The following is a 26149-nucleotide window of genomic DNA, read 5'->3' as shown; positions in this document are numbered from 1 at the left end:
ATCACAGTGTTCAAACGATCAGGTATGAGCATCTTTTAATTCACTCACTCTGCTCTCCTTGGGGAGAGAGTGGATTGTTCGTCTCCTCCTCTCGGACTGATAAATATTGATCTCCTCCTCCCCTTTCGCCTCACGCCAGTTTACCTGTCTCCTACACAAGAAGCACACAGAGTCATGACATTCATGAATACTATCACATCTTAAATCCGGCTCCTCTCTATTAAATCAGCACTACGTGTGTGTGTGTGTGTGTGTGTGTGTGTGTGTGTGTGTGTGTGTGTGTGTGTGTGTGTGTGTGTGTATGTGTGCGTGTGTGTTTTGTTACCTGACAGAGGCGTGCTCCAGCTCAGGAACTAGCACCCTGCGGCTCCAGGCTACCAGGTCTCCCTCTGTGGCCATCTGGCTGCGAGGCGCGTTGCTGTGCATCTGCCGGACACCTTCGATCTGCCCGCTGCGCCGCAGACCAACGTTGGGCGGAGAGTGAACCTCTGTGGGAGATCCCACTGATCCTGAAGGAAAGAAAGAGGGGGAGAGAAAATGGTACTTTAGATTTGACAGCAGCTTTTTATTTTTAAAGCAGTACTGTGAGAAAATGTTCCACTGGTTGGCATGTTTAATAATGGATTAAGACAGCAAACTATCGTGCTTCCAGTAGATCATTCACTCTAGAGGTATATGACACGGTGAATGTTGAAGCAGGACCGTTAAAGGCTTATTTATACATGCCTTTATGTCCGGCAGATCAGATTACCGCAATGGTGCTCCACAGGGCTGTCAAAACAAGATGTACAGCAACCTCACTGTATTCAAAATGCTGCAGCAAGAGTCCGGGTAATAATTTGAAAATGTGACCATGTTACTCATCTTTTAAAATCCTTCACTGGCTACCTTTTACTCAGAAAATCAAATTCAAAATCTCTTTTTGTATATAAGGTCAGTTCACACCAGAGATGTGGTGGATAGTGCGCTACATTTGGAGTAATGTAAAAGCTTGATTGAACTTTGGTGCGGACCAAACAAGCAAACTCTGGTCTGCGTGAAAACGGGGGTCATGGCTCACACTTAATGCGAACCCTGATGTGGTTCGTGACAGTTCAAACAGGCAGAGTTTTGTCTTGCAGCACAGAGTTGAAATAATCTCCCAGATGATGTCAGACTAGCCCCGGCTCTGACCACCTTTATGTCTAAGCCAAAGATGTTTCTTACTATTCCACTGCCTACTCTTTCATCTCACGGCTGCAAACTTTTCTATAAACTTAAAGTTTTGTGATTTCTCTGAACTGCACACTATTCTAATCATTTTCAATAAATCATGTTAATGAATAGTAACCTTTCAGTCATGCTTTTTCAATTAGAACGTGTGTTTTTCATTGTGTTTTACTACTCTGTATAGCACTCTGAATTGCCTCAGTGTATTGGCTTCGACAGTTTACAGCTCTCTCACAAATGGAAAAAAAGCTGCTTCCTATTGACACTGGAATTACTCATGATTGCTTAATCTGTGGATTGTTCTCTTGTTTAGCAGATCAATGGTATCATCTGAAAAATTTAAGAATAGTAGTAAAATATTATTTTGTAACCACGAGCCCAAGGTGAGCTCCTGACAACTGAAAACTGAGTTTAATTTCACATTATGAAGCCTCCCAATTCAGGTTATTTTGCATGAAAAAAGACAAAAAATTGATGAATGAACACAGTAATTAATGATTGATTTTGTGTTCATTGATGAATCCATCAAAAGACTGTTTCAGCTCTTAAAGTGACAGAGTAAGAATTGCTGAAAAAACAGAAGAAACTGCAGTGACTTGAACAAGCATAATGTTGGATAAAGGCTTAACTTTGAATTTACAAAGCAAACAATAAACACTCTGCAGTTTATATCTGTTTAACATAGCAGCTATGAGCCAACACTTTTATGTGGTAACATTTAAGCACACCTGGATAGAATAGGTCTGCTGCATGTTTTCATCACTGAAGGGACAAAATAACCAAAAGACTAAACTTTCAGAGGTGATGCTGAGTTGTTATGTAAAGATCAGTTCACTGTGTTAACCAGCTCTTAGAGACAGGAGTTTTTTTTATCTTCTTTTGTTTTGTTTCTGTCTTTAATAAGAGACTGGACAGAGGACTGAGTAGGAAAATAGGACAGGAGAGTGGGGAATGACATGAGGTAAGAGCCCGCATATTGGAATCCAACCCCACTTGGTGTGAAGCCTCTGCACACTTAACCACTAGGCCAAACCGGCACCTCTGCTTTATTCTTTCTCTCCTCTGGGCTGCTCCAAATGCTCATGTTGAAAAATTGAAAGTTGCATGTGACATATTTCAAGTACCGGATAAAGTCCATGAAAAATGATTCCACTATACAAAACACTTATTCCAAACCTAATGTTTGAAAGTAATTATTGTAACTCTGAATAATAAAGTGTAAATGCTAGTATAACGTATATAGTATAATGTATACATGGTGCACTGTTCACATACCTAATTAAATAAATACATTGTTCTATCTGGATTAAATCAGCATCAGCAAGTTATTTTCAGCTTGACTTCACATACTTCAGAAGAAAGGTAGCTTTGCTACATAGATGCACCTGAATGTTCAGTAAGTTTGACATCATTAGGACAAATAAGATCATATAGTATAGGTCAATGTTCTTACTTTGGTAGGTTTCCCTTTCCCTCTTCTTTTCTTTTTTTGACCAGCAGCTATTTTTATCATTTTCATAAAGATAATGTTTATTTATGCATTTTCTCTGTATTACTGGACAAAGGACACTGTCCCTTCCTGCACATGGGAACTTTACAAGGTCACTGTGCAGATGCCAAAACTCACAGACTGCCCTTTAAAGACACGTGACCATGCTATGCTACTGGGCATTTGGCTGTACTGTACAGTCAAATCTGATCAAATTAAATAAAAAGAAGTTCAAAACGTTCAACAAGTAAATAAAGACCCTTTACTGGCCCAGTGTTTGATCCACATAACTCAGCAGTATGTTCTCCCCGTCATGACCCTGTCTTACCTCTGCTGGATCGAGTGTTTGCAGTCGCAGAAGCAGGGCTCTCATTCGTCCCCAGTCTTTGGTCCTGTTCCTGCTGCAGCCTCTGAATCATCGTATCCAGAGGACTTGAACCGTCCACCGCCTGCTCACTCACCACTTGGTTCAGGCCTGGCACAGAATAGAAATAGATCAAAAAAGATAAAGAGAGGGTGACTTAAAAACTGAAAGTTAAACAGAGGTAAAAACAGTTCAGGCTAAAAGAAAATAAACCAAGATATTTTCTCAAAATCATGCACTCTGTTGAAAATGAGATGCAGGGCAAGGTTAGGTTTACTCTTTTCTATTAACAACACCTTAAAAGAGCATTCAGAGGCACACTGAAATCCCTTCTTTTATCACCACCTTTTCAGTAACTAACGATTGTTTCTGTTTATATCCCTGCCAAGATCGTAACGCACCGTATTAATTCTGCTTTAAATTGCCTTTCCTGATGTAGTTTTAGCTAAACGCCTCTCATTAAGCACATTTAGATTATATTCTTGTGAGGCAAGGAGAGCAGTGTGATTAGCTTGACTGAAGTGTCTTTGATCAGCTGACAGACAAGCTGTAATTAGACAGAAAACAACAGCATCTCCCTCAGGTAAAGATCTGATCTTAAGTGCACAGACAGGCACATAAAAGCAAAGTAGAGCTGCATCTGAGTTCAGAGCCTCATATCACAAAGAGAAGACACACTGCCAAAGGGTCTGATCTGAGCTTCTGTACCTGAGGAGGTGACCCCCATCTGCGGGATCAGCTGCTCATCCCTGCAGCCCTCCCTGCCAGGTACCAAGCGCTGGTATCGAGGCGGGTGGGGGTTCCCATCCACATCCACCAGGAAGGGAGGGGGCATGAGGTGAGGCGCCTGCTGAGTCTGCTCGTCCAGCACGTAGTTGTTGGCGTCTCGAATCAGTGGCCGGTAGTCAGTATGGAAGAACATCTGGTCCGCTATCTGAAGAACAAGATACACACAAAATATCTTAAAGTAAATGAACATCTTTTTAATGAGGGTCGTGCTTTCTGACAGTGTGAAGTTAATCAGCAGGAGTTTGGGACTTATAAATAACTATATAGAAATAATAAGTCTCCTTCATGCATTGCTTGTTTGCTTTAGTAGATCATTAAGAGGCATCACTATTAGTTTAAGCCTGTTCTATAACCAGTTCAAACTCCTCACAGGGCCTTTAATCTTTAAAGCAGCATGCCAAATAGACAACTTGGTTTTTGATTCTGTTTTAAGAATAAGAAAGAAAAAAAAACACTCTCTTGCTTCTCCTCAAAGTTTAGGATTCTGTCAAAAATATCCTCATTTTTGGCTTCTGACATTAAATTAGACACAAAGTGCACTTGATCCTGGCAAATGTGACTTTTTTCATCGGGCTGCCAAAACATGACAGTTTCAATTTAACCTGCGACAGAAGTTGCTGGAATTGAACATCTTGCAAAGGTTGGTGTATTAATATTTCAAACGAGCATGTTGTCTTACCTTGTCGTACTTGCTGCTGGAGCCAAAACCAAAGATGAGCAGGTGTCCATGAGAGTCTGTGGCTGCAAAGTGCTGCCCATCTGGACTACATTTGCAGTCAAACAATGCACCGTGCCCCTGGCCCTCAATCTACCCACAGAGAAAGAAGAAGAGAGAAAGAAGTGCACGCTGTAAATCATATTTTTAAACTAACAGAGGAGGCTACAAGTAATCCATCAAACACATGAAAGGCAGTAAGAGGCATTGAAGGACAAGATTAAGTTTAGATAATACATCAAATTAACACATGTCTGATTCAGCCAGCAATCATGTCTGATTCAGCCAGCAAAAACATGATTGTGTGTTGTGTTGTGTATCATTTTAGGGAAATCCACTGTAGGCAACATTTCTCATTTCCAGCCACAGCAGTTAAACAAATCCATAGTTTGAGCGGCAGAAAGAGAAACAACACAAAGCACCACCTGCAGAAACTGAAACATCATTAGCAGGAAACTGAAGAGACAAAAGCCTCACTGTTCAGAGCGTCGGCACGCTGCTGCCTTCAGTTTCTTCTGTGGGTATTCCTTCACTCTAAAAATAACTCCATCAAATCACAAGATAAAAAAAAAGGAGTTTTGCCTCTTTGATTCTAATTTAGTAAAACACAATACAGCTTTTGCATAAGCAGTTAACTCTCACAGCACATAGAGTGTTAGCCGGATAAAGTCAAAGCAACGCACTTTGATTCATCCTCTCCTCCAGGGAAAATATGCAGGTGAGGTGTGTGTGTGTGTGTTTTCAGCCAGCTGCAGATGGATAGTGGTGTTAGCAGATAAAGCAGGGATCCAGATGTTGTGTGAGAAAAGAGTGCGATACAAGCTCCTTTATCAAACTTTCATTTTAGTTCAGTCATTTCATCTTTACAGATGGGAAACCTGATTCTTATCTAGTGAGGGGGCACAGGATTAAAGGAAAAAGGACAAAAACGTTAAGGTTTTTATTCTTTTTTAGGAAATATCACTGGCAGAATTTTATATTTGGATATTATATTATTATATTTTTTATATTTTATGTTTCTGATCTTTGATTTTTGAATGTTTTAATCTTTTACCGTTTGTTGTTTTTATTCCTCCAACATTGTTTTATTTCCTTTATTTTTGTCTTCTTCACATTTCTTTTTAGCCTCTTTTAGTGTCTTTCTTGTTTGTAGAAAGCATTTTGTAACCCTGTTTTGAAAAGTGCTATATAAATAGAGAGTATCATTATTATCCATCCATCCACTGTCATGACTGCTTATCCCATTAGGGGTCACGGGGGTGCTGGAGCCTATCCCAGCTGGCTTCAGGCAGAAGGCAGGGTACCCCCTGGACAGGTCGCAAGACTATCACAGGGCTAACACAGAGAGACACACTACCATTCACGCACACACTCACACCTACGGGCAATTTAGAGTGATCAATCAACCTGGTGAGCATGTTTTTGGACTGTGGGAGGAAGCCAGAGTACCAGGAGAGAACCCACGCATGCACGGGGAGAACGTAAACTCCACACAGAAAGGCACCTGCCCGGCCAGGGATTCGAACAAGGAACCTTCTAGCTGTGAGGCAACAGCGCTACCCACTGCACATTTGTTATTATTATTGTCATTATTATTGTTATTATTATTATTATTGTCATTATTGTTGTTGTTTTTATTAATATCATCATTATTTTATGTACAAAAAAATATTTCCTGTGTATTCAAAACCCTAATGAAACCATCTTTAAAAATTGTAAAACGTGCAAAGTCAGAGACAGAGGTTTATTTCTGCTGCACTATCGCTCTTTTTCGACGGTGAATGGAAGCTCCCCTCATGCCCCTGAACAAATGCATACAGTTAAGTGAAAGAAGAGATGTTTCAGCAGCAGAACTGATGAAACAGAGCTTTAGGCTCAGATTGAACAGTGCATGTAAGCTGCAAAACCCTGCAGAATTACAAATAGCTGACTTAGTTACATGATGCACAGTTTATTCTAAAGTAACAGCAGCAGAAATTCAAATCCACATGAGCCGACTTCTAACGACGAATAGAATAAAAAAGAGTCCTACTCCTTCTTAAAAGTAAACCTGCACAACGGAGAGAAAAAGTGTCTCAGTATTTCACAAGAAGATGAAATGTCCCCCAATCTGAACCGCTAGATAAATAGCGTTTTGGTGCTCTGGTGCTGTTTGCAGTCATTTAACTGAGGTAGTGCAGGTACATTCAGCGCAGTTGGCCACTCTCTTTGAAAATGATGCACATGACTATGAGTACTATACACAGACACCAGCGCTAAAAGCCCCACACAGTTTGAGAAAATAATGAGCATCTTCAGAGAGCTGCTGGTAACTGAAGCTCAGAGTTTATAAAGGATGTGACTCCCAGACTTTCCAGTGATCATAGAAATGATTCTTCCTCTGTGACCTAAAAAACTAAGGTGTGTTTTATTTTGATATTAGAATTACGATCATGTTAAGGGAGGCCTGAACCTTGGCACATAAGGGCAAACTTTTTTAATATTCCTTTTGATGTTTTTGGAGCCATTACAGAGGACAAGGGTGAGAGTGACACAATGTTAGGGAGACCTGCACTTTGTAATTCAGTAAAGGGAGGAAGCTGCCTTACAGATGGTAAGACTGGTTTTACATCTGTCCAGTCTGGGCATCCCAGCAGACTTAAGAAGAGCCGTGCCCTCTCCTCCCAGATCATCGTCAAACTGGGGGTTGAAATGAACTCAGTCAGCGTGTGAGCCAGGCTCCAGCAGCAGTAAGTGAAAGTGCTGACAGCTCTCCTTCAGAATCAGACACATAGCAAGAGCTAAACAGCGCTGCAATACTTCATGGGTGTGTTTTTACTGTTTTATTATTAACACAGTATCTTCTGGGGATAGAACCATGAGATGGGGCAGATAATGTTGTCAAGTTGTGGACGATGTATCGTGATATCAGCGGCCGCTGTCCATTCTTTATAAATGATCCCCTCTGTTGTTTTGCAGCTTCAGTCTTACTCAGCTAATGTTGTCTAAAGAGATGGACAACAGGACAGCCCCCCCAAAAGTGATGCCAAAACTTTTAGAGCGCCCAACTTCATGTCCCTGTCAAGTTGACTAAATGATTAAATGTTTTCACCTTCTGGTCAGTTAAATTATTAATATTTGAAGTATTGTAGGTCCGATCAAATGTGTCTCCGCACCCACCACTGGGGTTGCTGTTGCTGTGATTAATGTCTAGGGTTGCAAAGGTTGGCTCTTAATAGGGAACTTAAATAAAGTTGGTGAAAATATATTAAGGCATAATCCTGACTAAAACAAACAGATTTCATGCAAGCACAGTTGAATATCTATGCTGTTCCTCAATCACGTGCACAAAGCACATTGCTTACTGCAGGGCTATTGAGACCACGCCCCCTACATGTACTGTGCATTCCTCCATCACATGCACACATGATTTTTAGAATCCTGCAGAGGCTAGGCTTGGGAAGCTTGAGGGAAGATGCTTTTTTATTTGCATGTTGAATGGGACTTTGTTGGGATTGCATTTTTGTTAATTTTTGAATGGGTTGGGTCGGGGGGGGGTGAGTAATATTTAAGTCAACATTCATGTTTTTGTTCTTCAATGAAAGAATTGATTGTTCAATAAAATATTTAACATTTGATAAAGTTCTACTTACAAATAAATCTGTTTTAATTGTATTATTTTGGATGGATGTCTGCTTATAACAAAACAAATATTTATGCTTCAAATTGTTACCTTTCCATTAAATTACCTTCAATTCCCAGTTAATTCCTATAAATTCCAATTTAGAATGTTTCCAAAATTCCCCAGCTTAACTTCCCATGGAAATTTACCAGAAACTTTCTGGAAATTTACCGGAAATTTTCCAACCCTTTGCAACCTTATTAATGTCTGATTTAATGCTCTACTACCCAAATGTAAGCAAACAACAATGACAGACGATGTCTCGTAATGCGCTGCCGTTATATTGTATGTAGGCTCTGTCTAGTGAAAGTAGCATATAACCACTCGACTGGTACAATGGGTAACCAGCACAGGCATGTGGATTTTACACTGTAAGGAGGACTGAAGGCTGGTGGTGCTAGCTCTACTAGCTCTATTCACACTCTGCGAACCAATCTGACAGTGTTTGCCCCATGCTGTGATCCCGTGTACAGCCGTGTTCAATAAACTATACTTCATTTCTGCTTTTTCTTAGCTTTAGACTAGTCAGACAGTCAAGATTTCAATTTCTGTTAAAAAAAAACAAGAAATTAGTTGCTTCAGAACATCTCTACTCATCACTGACTGGCCAAAGTAAAAGTCATAAAGCCTGCCTCCTCAGTGCTTAGAGATAGGACATAAGTCAAACTTTGAAATCAAAATACAAGTCAATGTTTTCTCAAACATGTGTTGTGTCATTGAAGTTAGTTGTTATCATGTTAATTAATGTCCCGGTGTTCATTTTTCAGAGAAGTTTAGTTTTGATGAGTTATTCAATGCTGCAGAAACAAGTTTAACACCAGAACTGACAGCTCTGCTCACAAACGTGGCTCCAGCAGTGCTTTGTGAATCAGATTAGCAGAGAAGAGGAGGAACGGTGAGAGGAAAACATTACAAACACGAGTCACTGAACTTTACATAGCAGGGACTTTCTGCTTCTGTGTTTTGAATACAAGGCGCCCGGGCGTCATTAAATGCTCCACCAGCCAAACCCTAGAGAGCAGACTCTGGCTCCAGAAACGTCACCAGTGCAACATGTCGGCGTCCGTCACAGAGTATTTTGGATTCCCTTTTGTACAACGGGAGAAGGTGCAGACTCTTTATATCCATCTTTATACAAAGTGAATGGACTCAGTAGGTTTAATAGACAGAGTGGTCAGAAGGACGTGTGTTTTACTCCTCAGCTCAAAATGCTTTACCAACATAATCAACCTTTAGACAGATCCAGCTGTGTGATTCCATTACTGACTCTGACTTTTACAAATCCACCCTACTAGTTCTAACATTAACACTAAAATTTAGCACACTGCTGATCTCCTGTAGTCACTTTTGTCCTTTTGTCTGCCCGTTACGAGCAAAAAGGGCTTCACTTACTTTCAGCTACAAACTGATATTCAGACCAACTTCACAATCACACACTTTCTGTTCCCAAACAACACCTTCCACTGACCCACTCTGATCAACACTGAGATCTGTCTGACTGACCAGCTCGCTGCGTGACTCACAGTGATTAATACTGCCCTTAGTTACCATGGCAACACAAGCAGGAAGTACAACATTAGATGGATCCAGACTGTGGCGTGCTCTGTCAGTGTGGTGTCGTTGTTTAACTCTTCCCTTGACTCACGCATGAGGCCACACAGAGTGCATAAATGCCTACGTGGAGCTGACAGAGCAAAGGAAGCAGAGGGAGAGAAAGTGAAAGGAAAGAGGGAGGGGGGAACCGAACAGGAGGGAGGAGAGGAATGTGAGACAGACAAGTGAAAGGGAAACGTGTGTGGGAGAAAAAGTTGGGGCATAAGGAGGAGGAAGAAAAATGTAATTCTGAGGTTTATATTTCCTGAATTGGCTCAAGAAAAAAACAAAAACATCTGTGTCACATGAGGGGAAAACATATGAAGAGCTGACCACTTTCAGATTCAGTCTGATTCCAGCCAAAGAGAGGAGTGTCAGAGCGTGTCTCACCATGTTGAAATAGGAGCGGATCTTGACTCCTCTGGCCAGGTCCCACACAATGCAATTCCCATCATGCCCCGCTGAGAAGAGGATCCTCGGATCAAAGGGGTGCGGCTCCAGAACAAACACCTCATCTTCATGACCCTGTCATCAAAGACAATTTTCAGATTAAGACACAAAGAAATAAAAAAAACATCAGTGTTTGGTTTCTTAATGGTGTTACTCTGTGGTTTTCAGTGTTTTAGCACATAAACAAAAGAGACATTCTCCCTTCAGGCACCATATTATCACTGTAACTGTGAGTCAAGGCACTTAAAGTGTAGTAGTGGTCAAATTAGTAGTTTTTAAATGTAAGGAACATTCATCTTTTACGCATGCCTCTTTTTCTCTCCTGAGTTTTTTCCAGCTATGTTTTTTCAGAAAATATCAAACGTCCTTAAACGCATCAGCAGGAGGAGTTTCTGAGACACCCTGCTTAGATCTGCAGAGCCATGTAACAGTAAGTTCACTTGATCAAAAATGTGAAATATTCAGAATGATTAGCTACGGCGTAGTCTATAAAAAATAACTTATTTGCTGATTTATTCAATATAATTAGATAAGACCATAAAGTACTGCTGCAAAGATAAATCTAGTGGCCTGAAAAGCTCAAGTTTTGGTTCCAAAACACAGAGGCACTGAGTATGACATTATATCAAATGGAGAAAGAAGCATCTGAAGTTATAATAAAGAAGACTACTTTTGAAACTGCTCTTACTTTAATCTCATCACTGGCTATTAATGATTTTGCATTTATGCAGTTTATAGCCAGTTAAAAAGAAAACTGGCAAGCTATTTGGCAGAAACATCAACAACTAATTTGGACCTGGTTGTATGTTTTAAAAACCTTAAATGAAGACGGAAACTATAATGTGCTGTTTTTTAAGATGACTGTGAAGAGTAGGCGCTAAGAATTGCTTGAGGGGGGGTTATACACAGACCACAAAGGTGCAAAAAACATCAGCATGTAAAAGAAGACGTCTGCATGTTTACTCCAAACCACAAACACTTAAGAAGTAGTAGTTCTGATGCTATTGTGTTTTTCTGGTGATCGTGTATATAGATGTGCCAACCAATAGGGCGCCCATACATCTACATGTTTGTCTGTGGTCTCCATTTTTCAAAATACTATCATTTCATGAATACCAGAGCGCTAAAATGTCGTGATAACTGGGGTCCTTGAGGCCAGAGCTGAGTGTTACCCAACTCCCAAACAAATCCCCTCAGAAGCAAAATGTTACCTAAGATTAGGGGTAAATTCTGATTAGATAAACTGAAAGTCATCAGCTAAACAATTAAAAAAATCTCAGACTAAGTCTGAACTTAAACAAAAGCCAGCCTCTACGTTGAACAAATTGTTTCTGCGTTTGTGTGTGATTGTGTTTTTCTTACCATGAGGACGTGGACAAGGTTTCCTGTCGTGGAGTTCCAAACCTTCAGCGTCAGATTGTTAGCCGCTGTTATCACCGTGCCATCATGGCGATCCCACGCTACCATGGTAACCTTCAGCTTGGTCACTTTGTCTTCCAGCGGTGGAGGGTTGTACTTTCTAAAGGAGAGATATCGAATGCAAAGAAACGTCACCAAGCCAGACATCGAAACACACAAAAACAGAGCAGAGAGAAAATGTCCTTTTTTTAAACTACCGAGAATGAGTAGAGAATGAACTTTATATCACCTCCATACTGTCGATCCTAATCCCTCCTTTCAGTGCAGTCATAATGTGAAGATTTAAATAGATTGATCTTTATCCCAGTGTGCTGCTGTTTTCATTGCAGTAACATCTACACTGCAGCTTCTGTTACGTATGTTAACAACATTATCATCTGTGTCTGAATCTGTGTTTTTAATGCTTGTTGTGTCCATTCAGGCAAAAAAGACTTTGATAGGATGTCACTGTCATCTCCGTTCATTCACTGCCGTGCTGCCTGCAGTAAATCTGTATTCTGTCTGGGAGCAGTCAGGTAATCAATCACTGTGTCACACTTTATGCCACAGGTGTCACAATGTTGTTTTCCCTTTGACTTAATAGATAGTTTTCTGTAGATTTTGCAGCAGTATCACTTCGCTTTGAGTAAAAAAACGCTTTAAAGCACCATGCTGCAACTGTAGAGGCCAATGAATCTCTTTGAACTATTCCTGAAATAACGTTTCAGTTCAGTTGTGTTCAATGGAGGGTGTTCAAGCACTAGGTCTGAAACTTTTGTCGACAATATGATTGATTTTTGTAAATTTAGACAAACATTATATAGCCCACGACTCTGAGTGAGCTCTGAGTACAGCAGTGCTTGTGGAGGAGCCAGATTTCTGACAGCAATGCACACGCACACAAACAGACACACACAAACAAACACGCACGCACGCATGCACGCACACGCACACACACACACACACACACGCACACATACCCGGGTAATTTGGTCTGCATGTCCAGCAGAATGCTCCTCCAGCCCTGAGGCTGCAGCTGCCAGATTCGTGCTGTACCGTCCCTGCTGCCGCTTACAAACCTGCAAGAAACACACACACACACACATACACGTTTGTGTACACAGATTCATGCAGCAGCTAAACTGTAAATAAAACACTTGGTTTTATTTCATTCTTCTGCAATCCATCAAACACTTTACTCTTCACACATCAGGATACACTAATTATATGTCACCACAGCCCCTCCTCTTTTTGTTTTTCATCTTTCCCTCCACTCCTCTCTGCACAGACACTCTACCTCCCTCACTGCTGAGATTACAGCAACTCAGGGGAATTACATCTGAGCCTGTTTTTCTGCAAACTCCGCAAAGACACACACAATTTAACATCCATACAGAGTATGATGTGTGTGTGTCTATGTGTGAGTGAGAGGGTGTGTTTGAGAGCATGTATCTGATGGAAAGTAAAGATAGTGTTTCTGCTGACGCCATCAAGTCACACCCAGAGGTACCATAAAAACAAACAGCACTGCTAACACACAAACATTAACTACACCTACTTTGTAACTCACACAAACACATACACACACACACACAAACTTACCTGTCGCTGCAATGTGAAAATTGGATGCTGTCAACTTTGTCCTGGGTGAGAGAAGTACAGGAGAAAAGTGAAAACGAGGCAATAATAACACACATTCCCCGACTAATGCTCTTTGTTTGGCATATTTCACCGTGTATGACAATTCAATCGTCCTTTAATACCATTGAAGAGTCTAACCCAAGCTCCACATGCTAGCTTTTACAGAGCTCTCAAATTTATCTCCCCCCATTCTCTAGTAGAAGAAGTTTACTCGACACCACATCAAATCTACTTCCTTCTACTCCTGTCCATGAGATAAAGTTTAAAGCTTTGGTGTCAATCTTTAATTTTAAGAGACCTATGGCTGACTCCTGTGGGTACAACATTTAGCTTAAGTATGATTAGAGAAGAGAAAGGGTACAAGTACTTGTAAAAAGGGGAAGTAAGTCTTTGTAAACTGAAAAGCTGACTTGAAAACAGCAGATAGATTATAAAGAGAAAAGCGTGTAAGTGTTTTAGGGAAGGCCAAGGACAGTTCGGATTCTGTTTCTCTTATTGTTCTGCACTTGTTCATTTCTTCTTCCATATTTCACTTATTGCTCTCAAGCATGGAGCAACATGCATATTACTATAACTATTACCAAGCCTTTTATTATCATTATTATTATTATTATTATTACAATTAACTATAGTTATTGTAAACATCCCATTACTATATTTTATATTATTTAATTTAACCTTTTTTATCATTTCTATTCTATTTTATTTGACTATGTAAGTACATTGTTGTACTCCCCCTGTCCCGTGTTGGAAGCTGCTGGAACAAAAATAATTTCCCGAAATGGGGAATCAATAAAGTATATCTAATTGAATCTAATCTAATCTAATCTAATCTAATCTAATGTGTTGAAATGTAAAGATCTAGTTAACTTGAAAACGTTATTAGTTATGTTTATAGAATAGAATAGAATAGCCTTTATTTGTCATTGTCAGGTGTACAATGAAATTAGAAGCGCTGCTCCTGAAGGTGCATATGATAAATACAAATACGATAAAAACGGGTAGAAAATATTTATAAAAGACAATATGAATATAGTTATAATATAAAACAAATGTCAAACATATACACTCAGGTGGGGAGAAGAGGTATTTGGGTTTAGCATATTGCACATTATATGACAAGTTTTCACAGTTCCTGGTATTGCACTTGACATGAATATTATTGCGCAGAATTAATATTGCACGAGGGGATTGTTTATGTCAGCTGTTTGTGGGTGTTTAGTGTTGTGATGGCTGTTTGACCTGTAGCGCCGGCCAGAGGGCAGCAGGTATTAGGTTTATGCCAAAAACAGATTATTACCTGAAAATCTACAGAAGTTGTGTTATGTGTAGATCTCATGAGAAGGATCATAGATGAAAATTTAAATTCAAAACTCCATCTGCACGTACCACATTAAAGCAAATATGTGTTATAGTTTGTGGAGTTAAACTGTAGAATTCTCTGGATGATGCTATAAAATGCTACTCAAATATTCTATAGTTTAAAGAATGTTTTAAGGTTAAGAAATGTGAAACTATGAACCTAACCTACTGTATAAATCTGTATTTGATTGTTTCAGTATGTAGTATTACTGTTTGAAACGAAAAGGTTATCACCAAAAGGTTAGCCATCTGGTTCTGTAGTAAATACTGTTGTGATTAAATTCAGTTTTTCTTCTTCCTGCTCCTGTTTGTTCATGGACAGAGTATAGTGAGTATTTGAGAACATGTGTATCATATATGTTGTGTTGCCAAACACTTAAGTTAGCAAATAAACTGAATATGAATGAATGAAAAAAAAGGAAAGCTATTTTTTTCCAAACATACTTAGAGTTACAATAACTGACAGTACAGTTCTGTGTATACAGGTTAAGTGTTGACTCACTGTGTGGGACTCAAGTTCAGAGATCTTCTCTGGTTGTCCTGACCCAAAGTAGTACACTCTGATGATGTGATCTGTGCTTCCTGTAGCAAGGAACATCCCACCTGGCCACATACACAATAAACAGACAGCATCAGATATACAGATGTCACATATTCCACTTCTTTACACAGCATTAGTGTAAATTGAGTCCATATACCTGTGAAAATCAAACTGTGGTGAAAACAGTGTAATTGTATTAGTGAGAGCAACTTTTGGGCAACTTTTGAGTTGTCAAATGTTCAAGGTCAACTACAGCCTGAATTAGACATTCACTCAACGACTGTGAAGCACACTTCTCCCTCATTTACTGAACAGCAGCAGATCCACTTGAGTGTTTCTGTCTGCTGTGCTTGCTCTCGAGTTAATTTAGGGTAATTGTGAACTTTTTTCCCAGCTGGGTTGAGGTTTGTGTTTCAGTGATCTCGAACATCATGTGTAAATCTGGAAATAGAAAGCTAGCTGAGCTCACCTGCACTGAAGGAGGAACAGATCATCTGGACACCAGGTCTGGAGCGTTCTGTGAACTTACTGGGCCTCTGACTGAACACACACAGAAGGGGGAAAAAAAATCTGAACTAATAGGTCACAGTTTCTGATAGAAACGGTTGAACAGATTGCAGTTGGCTTCCTTTACACATTGAAAACACTGTGTTTGGAGTTTATTCAGCACATATAAAACTGGGAAATAAACATCTAGAAAGCACCAGAAAATGCTCCCAAATCCAAAATCTAGAGACTGAAATGAACGATAGCTACAAAAAAGAGACACATGGTGCATGGTGCACAAGTTAAGTATAATCATAAAAGAAAATAAAGCTATCATTAATTCTGATGTATGCTATTACACAAAAATATCACAGCCATGACTAAAAAAAGATATCTTAACAATATGTCAAAGCACAAGGTGTGAGCAGCACTTGTACAGGTGAGACCGTGTGTTCTATGTTGTGTAAAGTGTTTGTGTTTCTCACCCAAACTTGAGCGTGCGTGCGTCCCACTGCCAGAAGCAGATGGTGCCGTCAGCTCCGGTGGAGGACAGGTAGCGCTTTGAGCCGCAGCAGAGGGGAGAAAACTGTGAACACAACCAATTAGAGGTTATAGCCAAGTTTAAGACAGTCGAAACATGCTGCTGACACAAGAGCTGGTAAGAATGGACAATTACTTTTCTTGTTTGTAACATATGGAAAAAACGAAACCAACAAAGACTTATTAAAATGTTTGAACTGTTGAGCCAAGCCTGAAATATCTTACTCATCCGCCTCCACTGAAATCTAAAACTGTTCAATCCCAGAAATGAGCCTCTCTGACAGTCTGCATTGCATGTTTCTTCATTACTGTGAACATGGACATTTATTTTCCTCTGTTCAAATCCTGCTTCACTCCTACCTCCTGCCATAAATACCCTTAGAAGTGGATCAATTTGTGACAATATGAAGTCTTTAATAAATGCGCACTATTTATTTTTAGATGACTAACATTGTCTGGAAACTACAATGCCCAGCTGTTTCAGGAAATGCCTCTCAAGTTTCATGTCTTCAGAGGGAACAAACAGCTGGAGGCTGAATGCCACAGACGGGGTAATGAGGGTGGTTTTTGTATTTCCATTAGATTTCATGACAAAGACACAGGATCAAGCCTGTCTTATCCTTAAACAGCAGGCATGATCGGATTCTGCTTGTGAAACTGAAACAAGAACTTCACAACATAGTCTAATCAGCCTGTTATGTAATCTATTTTTCATCTTCTTCGCCCCATCTGCTTAATGTAGTAGTTTCATATTGTCTGAATTTTGTTTGGGTGGCTTTTGAAATTAACTAGGAATACAGTTAAACAGAATCCAGCATATTTAGAAGCACCAGATGAATAAAAAATGTAATGTGCAGACCAGAAACATCAGCTAGACTGCAGCTCAGGCCTAACAGGACTTGATTAAACTGTCCAGTAGCTACATTGTGCTGTTACTGATGCAGAAACACACTCTACATACATACAGTCATGTTGCAAGAATTAACATCAGTGTTTTTAGCTTACAATCCTTGTTCTGAATTAACCACCCACACAAATAGAAACATGCAGGCAGAACATTGTACCTGCAGCGATGTGATCGAGGCAGCGTGTCCCTCCAGAACGGCCAACGGAGCACAAGTCTGTAAGCACCACACTCTGATAGTTTTGTCACAGGAGCCGGCAGCGATCATGGTGTTCTCGTAGCTGACAGCCATGTCTGATATCTCAGCAGCATGGCCACGCAGGGTCGCAAGAAGACGCCCGTCATCCGTACCCCAGATCTTTACGAGGCAGTCGTCTGAGCCCTGGGAGAGAAGGGAAGCACCACAATCAGCAGGTTGGAAAAGGTAGAGCACAAGTAGAAGGTGAGGTGAGATAGAGTGTCACGCAGTTCAAGGCACTCAACCTTCATCAGAGGAAAAGCTTTCAATGTATTGATTCAGAATGATCAGGTGCAGGTAAGCAGCATACTGAAAGTCAGTGTGTCATTTAAAGGCAAGCAAAACAAACACATTGACTCATTGCCCTGTGAGGTCAAAACAGAGGTCATTCACCTCACTGTGAGGCAGACTGGCCTGCTCTGTGAGGACTGCTGGCTGCAGCTGAAGTACAACAGACGATGGATTTATCTCAAACTGTGGAGAAACTCTACCAAGCACTGCGGCTTCGCAAGGATTTCACATGGACCTGTATCGGGTTATTTAAGCCAGAGGAGCCCTCTCAGGCTCAATCCCATTCTTCACCCTGAACTCTAAACCCTCGAAGACCTGACTGACCCCGGCATACAGTGTGTGAAAGTGTGAAACCACAGGGCTCCAAATGGCTGTAAAAAAAAAGGACTGGGAGCCACTATCACGTTACACAGACATACCATGAAGATAAGAAAATAGCTGACTAATTTAGACACATTTACTGTCAAAGAGTAAACCATTTTATTTAATTTGGTTTTAATTGCTGTACAGTTGCACTTTTCACATGTTCCCTGTGAACAGAGGTTAGGTTTACTTACTATGTCAAATGGGAAATTGGCCAAATTTGCCCTGGTTGTGGGTTTTGTTATGATTGTCTCAGGGAGAGCATCATCCAAGTTTTAAGTAGGATGTTTCTTTTTGTATGAATTTTGTTTGAAAGCAATTGTCATAAATAAATAAATAAATATGCAGTTTGGAGTATTATGTATTTTTCTCATTTTGCACAAGAAATGAACATTACATAACAAATGTATCACCATAATACTGTACGCTAATTCCAATACAGAAGAGAATTGATGATCTCTGCAATTAGATGTGCAAAAAAACCAATATCATGCACCCCTAGTTTTAACACTTGATAGATAGCAGTATGGCCACCAAATTACTATGAACTCTGGGAAAGCGCCCTGAAAAAGTGCTGCAGAAAAGGCACAATCCGGCATTGCCAGTCCAGATCAGAGTATTGATCTGACAGTGGGACAGTCCTGAACCCTCTTGTGCTTTGTCAGGGTGGTGGTTGGAATCGGGCCTTCGCAGTGTATTTATCAATAAAAAGAACAAAGTGATGCAATCAAAGTAAGGAACACAGAGGATTATAGTCAGAACCATAAATAGTCCATGAGGTCAGGACTATCCTGAGCTTTGAGGCCCAGCGGTGGCTTCCTCTGCTGTTTTGAGTCAGAATTAAAACGCACTTTTAAGACCTTACTGAAGAAAAGCAGCCTTTGGGGACTGGGTTCATATTTTTGGCTGTGATCCAGTGTGGAAGGGGTGGAAGAGTTTGTGATCTAACGTGGTGCCAGACCCTTCTGTGCCTTGATTACTGATTATGTCAAAATAATTTTGAAACCATCAGGGAACCAGTGTGAGGATGGAAAACGCAGTGTGAAATTATTTTAAAAGGGAAATTAGTTTGTGTTTTAGCAAGCTGGAAATAATCAAGCGGCAGAAATACACAAAGACACGTACACAGGGAGGGTTTTAGAGGACGTGCTAATGTCATTTTAGAAACTGAGTGAGTGATTTTGGAACATAATGATCAAGTTTCAAATCAAAAAGACGGATCTGTTTCAAGATATTCATAATAACGTCCGTCCTTTTGTCAGAGCACATTGTTTTATAAAACAGGCCATGCTATCAGTATCAGCAGAGATTTTGGAGGAAATGTGAGATGAAAACAGAACATCACCCCCCTCCTTTGAATAAATCATAATCAGCCACTCCATCACGGGCAGAACAGACTCAGACTGGAGCAACAGTTCCGTGCCGTCTGATCAAAACAGCCAACGTCCCCTCTGTGATTTAGAGAGCGCTCAAGGACAAAATGGAAAAAAGAGAGACCCAGAAAGAGAGACATATTACAGAGGTGTGGAGAGACTTTACGCAAACTTTTCTCAGTGCTGTACATGTGAGGTTATGTTTGCATACCCGGGACAAATAACACATACAAAGCTCGTCCGAGTTGCCTCTTCCAGTGGCCGTGATAATGAGTTTCTAAAGCTTTATCATACAAATCAATATGGCTGTATGCCAGTTATTGGTTGAACACAATTACAAGCACTCTGTTCATTGATCACAAATGATCACAGTGAATGTAAAGGCTAAATAAAAGTATCAATTTACAATCAATCTGCCCCACACTGCAGCAAAGTCTGAGTAAGAAAGACGGAAGGGTTCCAAAAATACACATATATATATAAATAAAAATGATCTTGTGATGAAAGGAGACAGCAAGAGAGAGAGAGAAAAAAAAAACATGAACAGGGAGAGAAAAAAAGAGAGAAGGAGGGAGAGAGAGAGAGAGAGAGAGAGAGAGACCAAGAACGAATTTTAATTTTGGCACTTAGCCAGTGCCTCAGAGGAAACATTTTCTCCAGTTATGATGTGAAATCGCAAGAAGAAGGGGAGAGACGAGAGGAGAGGAACAAAGGAGGGGCAGCACGGGATGAGGGGAAAGAGGAGGGGGGAATAAAAAGAGAGAGAAAGAGCAAGTGTGTAAGAACGGTGGAAAGAGAGATAACAGGGAAAGAGAGAGAGAGAGAGAGAGTCAATCTAACTCCCCTCCCTCCCTCCCTCCCTCCCTCCCCCTCTCTCAGCAGACAGCCATTTTTAGAGATTTAAGAAGTGAAAGCTGAAAATGGTGTATAGCAGCAGGCAGTGTTTGACTGGAGGATCCAAACAGAAGGACGACGACATTGAATCAACATTATCTTATTGTTGCGTCAATATTTACCACTTCACTTCGTGCTGTGTCTCTGACACGAGCGTGCGGGAACAGAAAATAGCACAGCACGTTTATGCAAGGGGGCATCCAGAGGGCAAAGGTCAACGTCCTTTTGTTGAAGTTTCTGGGGCTGCTTCTTAAAAGCATGATCACTTCTCTTTGTGAGTTGATGCCTTATTGTATACACAGAGTAATGATGAAAGAAGAGACTCAAAACGACCTTTTACTGCTTACATGGTTTAACCCGAGCCAAATGATCCAGAGGTCTGCTTCTCTACAAATCTACATCACCCTTTAAACACCAAATAAAGTAGTTTCACATCAAGGAACAGTTTTTTCTTTGGCACCCTTTTCTAACACAGGATGTCCAAGCCAAGCTGCAAAGTCTCCCTCTCTTTTAATAGGACCAAACCAGTAAAAACACTGAAAAAATACAGTCTCGGGTTGATAGATCTGGGTTTCTCTGCTGCTTTTCTGCAGGGGTTTGGATCTTACAAGCAGAGCTGCCATAACTTCACATTAGCTTGTTCCCTTGTTCTATCTGTATTCAGTGGTGGACAGTAACAAAGTAAATTTACTTGAGTACTGTACTTAAGTACTTTTTTTGAGTATCTGTACTTTACTTGAGTATTATTTTTGGGGGGAACTTATCACTTTTACTCCACTACATTCAAGGATAATTATTGTACTTTTGACTCCACTACATTTCTATCAGTGCTCTAGTTACTCTCTACTTTTGCTTTGAAGTCAGCTCATGAATGTCTTTCTCTTTTCTGAAATCTGACCCCAAAGACAGTAAAATGTGTTTGTGTAGTTCTGTTTGTCTCAGTGGTTTAGCCGTACCTGTACATCGTGCATCTCCATTGTTGAACGTGGAGCAAACATAGAGCAAATTTCACTCAGATCAGGCAGTTCATTTAGAGGTGGTAATGATGGCTATAATTCTCCACCTGAGTACCCATGTCCATACTTTCAGCCCGTGTTAGAGGTTTTTGAAATGAAGAATGATACATATCGTTCTAAATGTTCTCCCTGTTTCCCACTCTGCCCAAACATACAAACATTCACTCTCCAACCTGAGAAAGCGTGTTGAGCTACGTCACATTTGTTTCATTCCAGATGAACATTTCAAACTAAGTTGTCTGTGCTTGCAGTAACTTAGTTTCTGTTTTAATTCCATGGTATACTTTTTAGAGATTTCAAGTCATGGTTTCTAAATAATCATAATGTAAGCAAATGTATTCCTATGTACTCTTGACTGCACTTATGGATTGTGAAAATACAACGTTTTGAGCTTTTTTAAGAAGTACTTTGAATACTTAAGTATTTTTAAAAGCATGTACTCCAGTACTTTAACTCCAGTAATAATTTGACAGAGCAACTTTCACATGTATTGGAGTAATATTTGACCTGGAGTATCTATACTTTGACTTAAGTAATGAAGCTGTGTACTTTGTCCACCACTGCTTGTTCCCTTGTTCTATCTGTGTTCAAACATGCAAAAAACTCTGATGTGTGAATGCAGCAGGTAACCTACACAAAGTTCACCATGAGCAAACGGTGCTGATGTTTATACCACACACCTGATTGGTGCACAAAGTGAAACTGCTTCTTATATTTCTTCTCACCAGCATGTTCTTTTCCACTCCTTCATTTAGACCGTGAATGTGTCATCCTGCATTGACATGAAGTCCAAATCTGTCATCATAATGTCGGGCTCTCTATGTCGGATATCTTGTAAACATTGCACAATGACTGCAGCAGCGTACTTCTGATGTCATTTCCCTCACCCGCTGAAAGGGAGAACTTCACTCTGTGGGGGACTTTGGAAACTTTCAGGGGCAGGCTGCACTGACATATGACATTTTCAGTCGCACAAATGTGGCCTAAGAGTTCATGCATCTGAGGACCTGACCTGGAGCCTGAATACCTCATTCCCGGTCAAAATAGCCCAGCAGCACCTCTTTAATCTCTGAACCCTGATGTGCCATGAAATCCATAACAGACTTTTGATCAACGTTTATCACCGCACTACCTGCAGTGAGTGGTGAGTGACGACAGCCCAGTGGATCGCTGGCTCTCCAACATAGGAGACATCTACTCCAGCTGTCTCCAGGAATGAGCCTCCAGCATCAGAGAAGATCCCACACAACCAGTGCACCACCTGTGCTCCACCTTTCCTTCAGGCTGCTGAGAAGCACACTCACAAAGGCCAGCAGGCTGAATGCAGCTTCTCACCATCACTGTGGAGTTTTCTGAACTCGTTGATCTTTGAGCTTAAGTTCAATATTGTGGCATGTGCAACAACTATCAATATCATTGCACTTTATGGGACCATATCACTATGACTACATTTATCATTGTCAATACTTATCTATTACTACTTTATTACATTTTTATTCTGTTTCATTTTAAAGCTATATTTTTACTTTTTGAATTTCAGCAGCTTAGAATGTATTTTTTCCCGGTCCCAACTCGGTCTCAGCAGATGTCTATCTAACATGAGTCTGGTCCTGCTGGAGGTTTCTGCCTGCTAAAAGAAAGTTTGTCCTTGCTGCTGTAACTTGCTAAATGCTGCAAAGTGCTCCGCTCATGTTGGATTAAGATGAGATCAGACTGAGTCCTGTCTGTAAGATGGGACCTGATCTTATCCTGTCTTGATGTTGGATCTTTGTTAATGATTTGACCTGCTACATTTGTAAAAGAGTCTTGAGATAACGTGTGTTGTGATTTGGCACTACACAAATTAAGACTGATGAATTAATGATTGATTTTTTCACACACATTTTTCATGCTGCTAGAGCATTGCTGACGTGCTTAACTTTGTTGTATTTGGCATGCGACAGTGAGGTACATATCTATATGTCCATTAACTTACGATCCAAAGGACTGATGACTAAAATCCTTCATCTTCTATCATGTAATAGCTTTATTAGACACTGGCGTGTCTTGAAACCTAGCAGCAACCTTTGGTCTCAAACTATGAAGCCCATACGGAAGTATTATAAACTGCAATTCATCGAGAATCCGCTTGAGGCTGGCTGCAGAAACACCAGAAACCACATAGACATGAATGGGAAAAGATGATATTTGCCGCATTAATAAACATGTTTACAGCCTGGTTCAAAAAATGGCTTGGCTCTACGTAGCTAATTTCTCTATCGGCACACACTGTACGGGGGGTGAATTTTTTTCTAAAGTGAAGGTTCAGAAGATATTAAGATTACGAGTTTTTGCCCAAATAAGGACATGACTGACTTGACTCCCAGACGGGAACACATAGCTGTTGGCTAGGAGGCTCAAACTCCGCCTCTTTACTTCACACTCTGCTTGGTTGAGTACCACATTTCCAATATGGCTGCCGCCATCGATTGGCTTCAAAACAGCGCTCAGCAACAGATGGGTGACATCACGGATACAAGTCCATTATTTATACAGTCTATGGTTGAAACACTGTTACAATAATCAGCTGAAAATATTTTCCTGTACTGATGACAGCAGGGGCTTATGGGAGAACCTGGTTAATAGTCATCTTTAAGGTGAACCATGAGACTCATGTAGCTGATGAGAGTTTGGTGAGGGAAGAAAGGAACTCATTTTGGAGATTTCATAAAGGCCTTTCAAGTTAAATTCCACTGACAGCATTTGAGGATGTGCACAGCTCTAAAAGAGACCATGTGAATACTTCTTTAAAAGTAGAATAGCTGTGCTAAAGATGTGTCATTCTGCTCCCCTGCAGGATGGATTCAGCTCAAACTGTGAGTCACTCAGTAAAAGCATCGAACAGTAAGGTAAACAGTAATTATACCCAACCAGAACAGCAGCATCAGGGTTAACAGAGGCTTGGTTATCTTGGTAAGCAAAACAAAAGCTTCCAACAATCTAACACAGAATACAGTGGGTGACCCTTCATATAAACAAGGAAACTACAACAGCACAACAAAGCCTCTAAAATCACCTCAAACATCTCATTAAAGAATCACAAGCAGAGACACATACCCCAGAGGAAGACAACAAGCATGTATGCAGCACACACAGCAGCCTTACCGTGAAGATGCGTCGCCCTGTCCTGTCAAAGGTGACACAGTACACAGATGACAGGTGTCCCAGGATCCGCTTGTGCATCTTCATGTGGAGGTACACAGCCGTGGGCACCAGTTGTCGCAGACGGTAGGAGCCATTCAGCCGGCGGCCGAAGTTTGTCTCCACTAGGTGGAAAGAGACATCACAAACATTGAGGAGGACGTTATTGTGGGTGGAATAAAACAGCAGCAATGAATGACATCTTACTTGTTCCATAAAAATACTTTTTAGATGGTAACAGTGTTAATGCCCTGTGCAAAAAACACTGATTCTGAAGGAAGTTAATAATACAGTCATAGCAAATGCTGCTAAGAGTGAAGACCTTGACAAGCAAGAATACAGTAAAATATCTGACTCACACTCTGAATAACAAAGACACAAACAAAGACTAAAAATAGTGGAGTGTTTTGTTTTTTTTTTCACAAATTCAGTGTATTTTGTTTTTTTTACCAATATTCGGTGGGCTCCCGTAGATAATTGGCGGCTCTGGTGGACGCCCGCAGTGCAGCGCAGCCAGCGCCGAACCCTTCCACACAACATGCTTGCAACCTGGAAAAAGTGAACAGAGACCCAAGGCTTAAACACACACACACACAAACACACACATCATACAGTTTGTCTCCCTGCTCATCTGTGTGAGCTGTTCTTAATGCACACACTTACATTTGCATACAAGCAAGAGAGAACGAGGTGAAGATTAAGGTTTTTAACCAACCCATGCAGAGATGAAATGAAGAAATTGCCTCAGACTTGCATGCACACGTTCACATTAAAGTAGCTCATGTGTAAATGTAATGTATCGTCTCACTCTTGGCGGTGCGCAGGAGATTCTGCCTGCCGGCGCCCAGCAGGCTTGTGAGTCCAGGCACGCTGGCGGGGACCTCCCCCTCCAACAGTGGACACACTCTGGAGCAGACCTGCAGCAGGTGGTCTGCACTGATATGTCGATATAGCTTCACCTATAACACACAGACACACAAACACACACATACACATATTTATTTTACTCAGCTTTTACTGTACGTATTTCAAAGACTCACTGATAATTCAGGACATGGTAGCAGTGCCCTCAGAATATGAAACCTTTCCCCTAAAAACAATGCTTTACCACATTACAACATAAAAATACAACTAACAATATTTTCTTTGGCTAAACATTTTTTTTACAGAAAAAAATCAGCATTCACAGGCAAATTCAGCAAGCAGACAAAAATGTGTATTATTTGTCTCCAGTCCATTTAGTTTGAACCACTTCAGTATGAACAAACACAAACAAAAACATCTCCTGCAGAATGAGGAAAAAGCAGATGACAAGGTCACTTTCTGAAATGATGTTGGTTTGTTGTGAATTTCTAACATTAAGGTGCATTTTGAAAAGCTGAATCAAATGATTTCAAAAGGTTTCAGGAAATAATAATAAACTGAGTAAGGTCACTGGGGGGAAAAATGAAAGAGAAACCCCTCTTTTTTATTTCATGTTATTTGCGCTTGGACAAAGCTAAATTAATTATCTCAAACACAACGCAAGCACTCTGACAAAATCATGGATTATTAATTATGTATTATCAGTTATTACATAAAATGCATAACATAGTTTATGCAAAAAAAATCCTTTGGTTTTGTAAAATGTTTGTCTCTGTCTTTGACGTGAT

The 26149-nt window shown here is 40.4% G+C and overlaps 1 protein-coding gene across 1 annotated transcript in view; it reads right to left on the bottom strand.

Annotated features, from left to right (window-relative positions):
• The window catches only part of phip (pleckstrin homology domain interacting protein), a 48158-nt gene that overhangs the window by 18962 nt on the left and 3047 nt on the right, over window positions 1–26149 (bottom strand). Inside the window, 16 exon segments of the mRNA XM_034699751.1 lie at window positions 49–151; window positions 326–509; window positions 3027–3173; window positions 3771–3996; window positions 4531–4659; window positions 10211–10345; window positions 11633–11789; window positions 12649–12747; window positions 13271–13311; window positions 15174–15274; window positions 15682–15752; window positions 16184–16284; window positions 17303–17524; window positions 24462–24622; window positions 24948–25046; window positions 25306–25456. Coding sequence (XP_034555642.1) covers window positions 49–151; window positions 326–509; window positions 3027–3173; window positions 3771–3996; window positions 4531–4659; window positions 10211–10345; window positions 11633–11789; window positions 12649–12747; window positions 13271–13311; window positions 15174–15274; window positions 15682–15752; window positions 16184–16284; window positions 17303–17524; window positions 24462–24622; window positions 24948–25046; window positions 25306–25456 — 2127 coding nt within the window.

The sequence above is a fragment of the Notolabrus celidotus genome, chromosome 13 (assembly GCF_009762535.1).
Source record: "Notolabrus celidotus isolate fNotCel1 chromosome 13, fNotCel1.pri, whole genome shotgun sequence".
Classification (NCBI taxonomy): Eukaryota; Metazoa; Chordata; class Actinopteri; order Labriformes; family Labridae; genus Notolabrus; species Notolabrus celidotus.
This window is presented reverse-complemented; position numbering and strand designations above follow the sequence as displayed.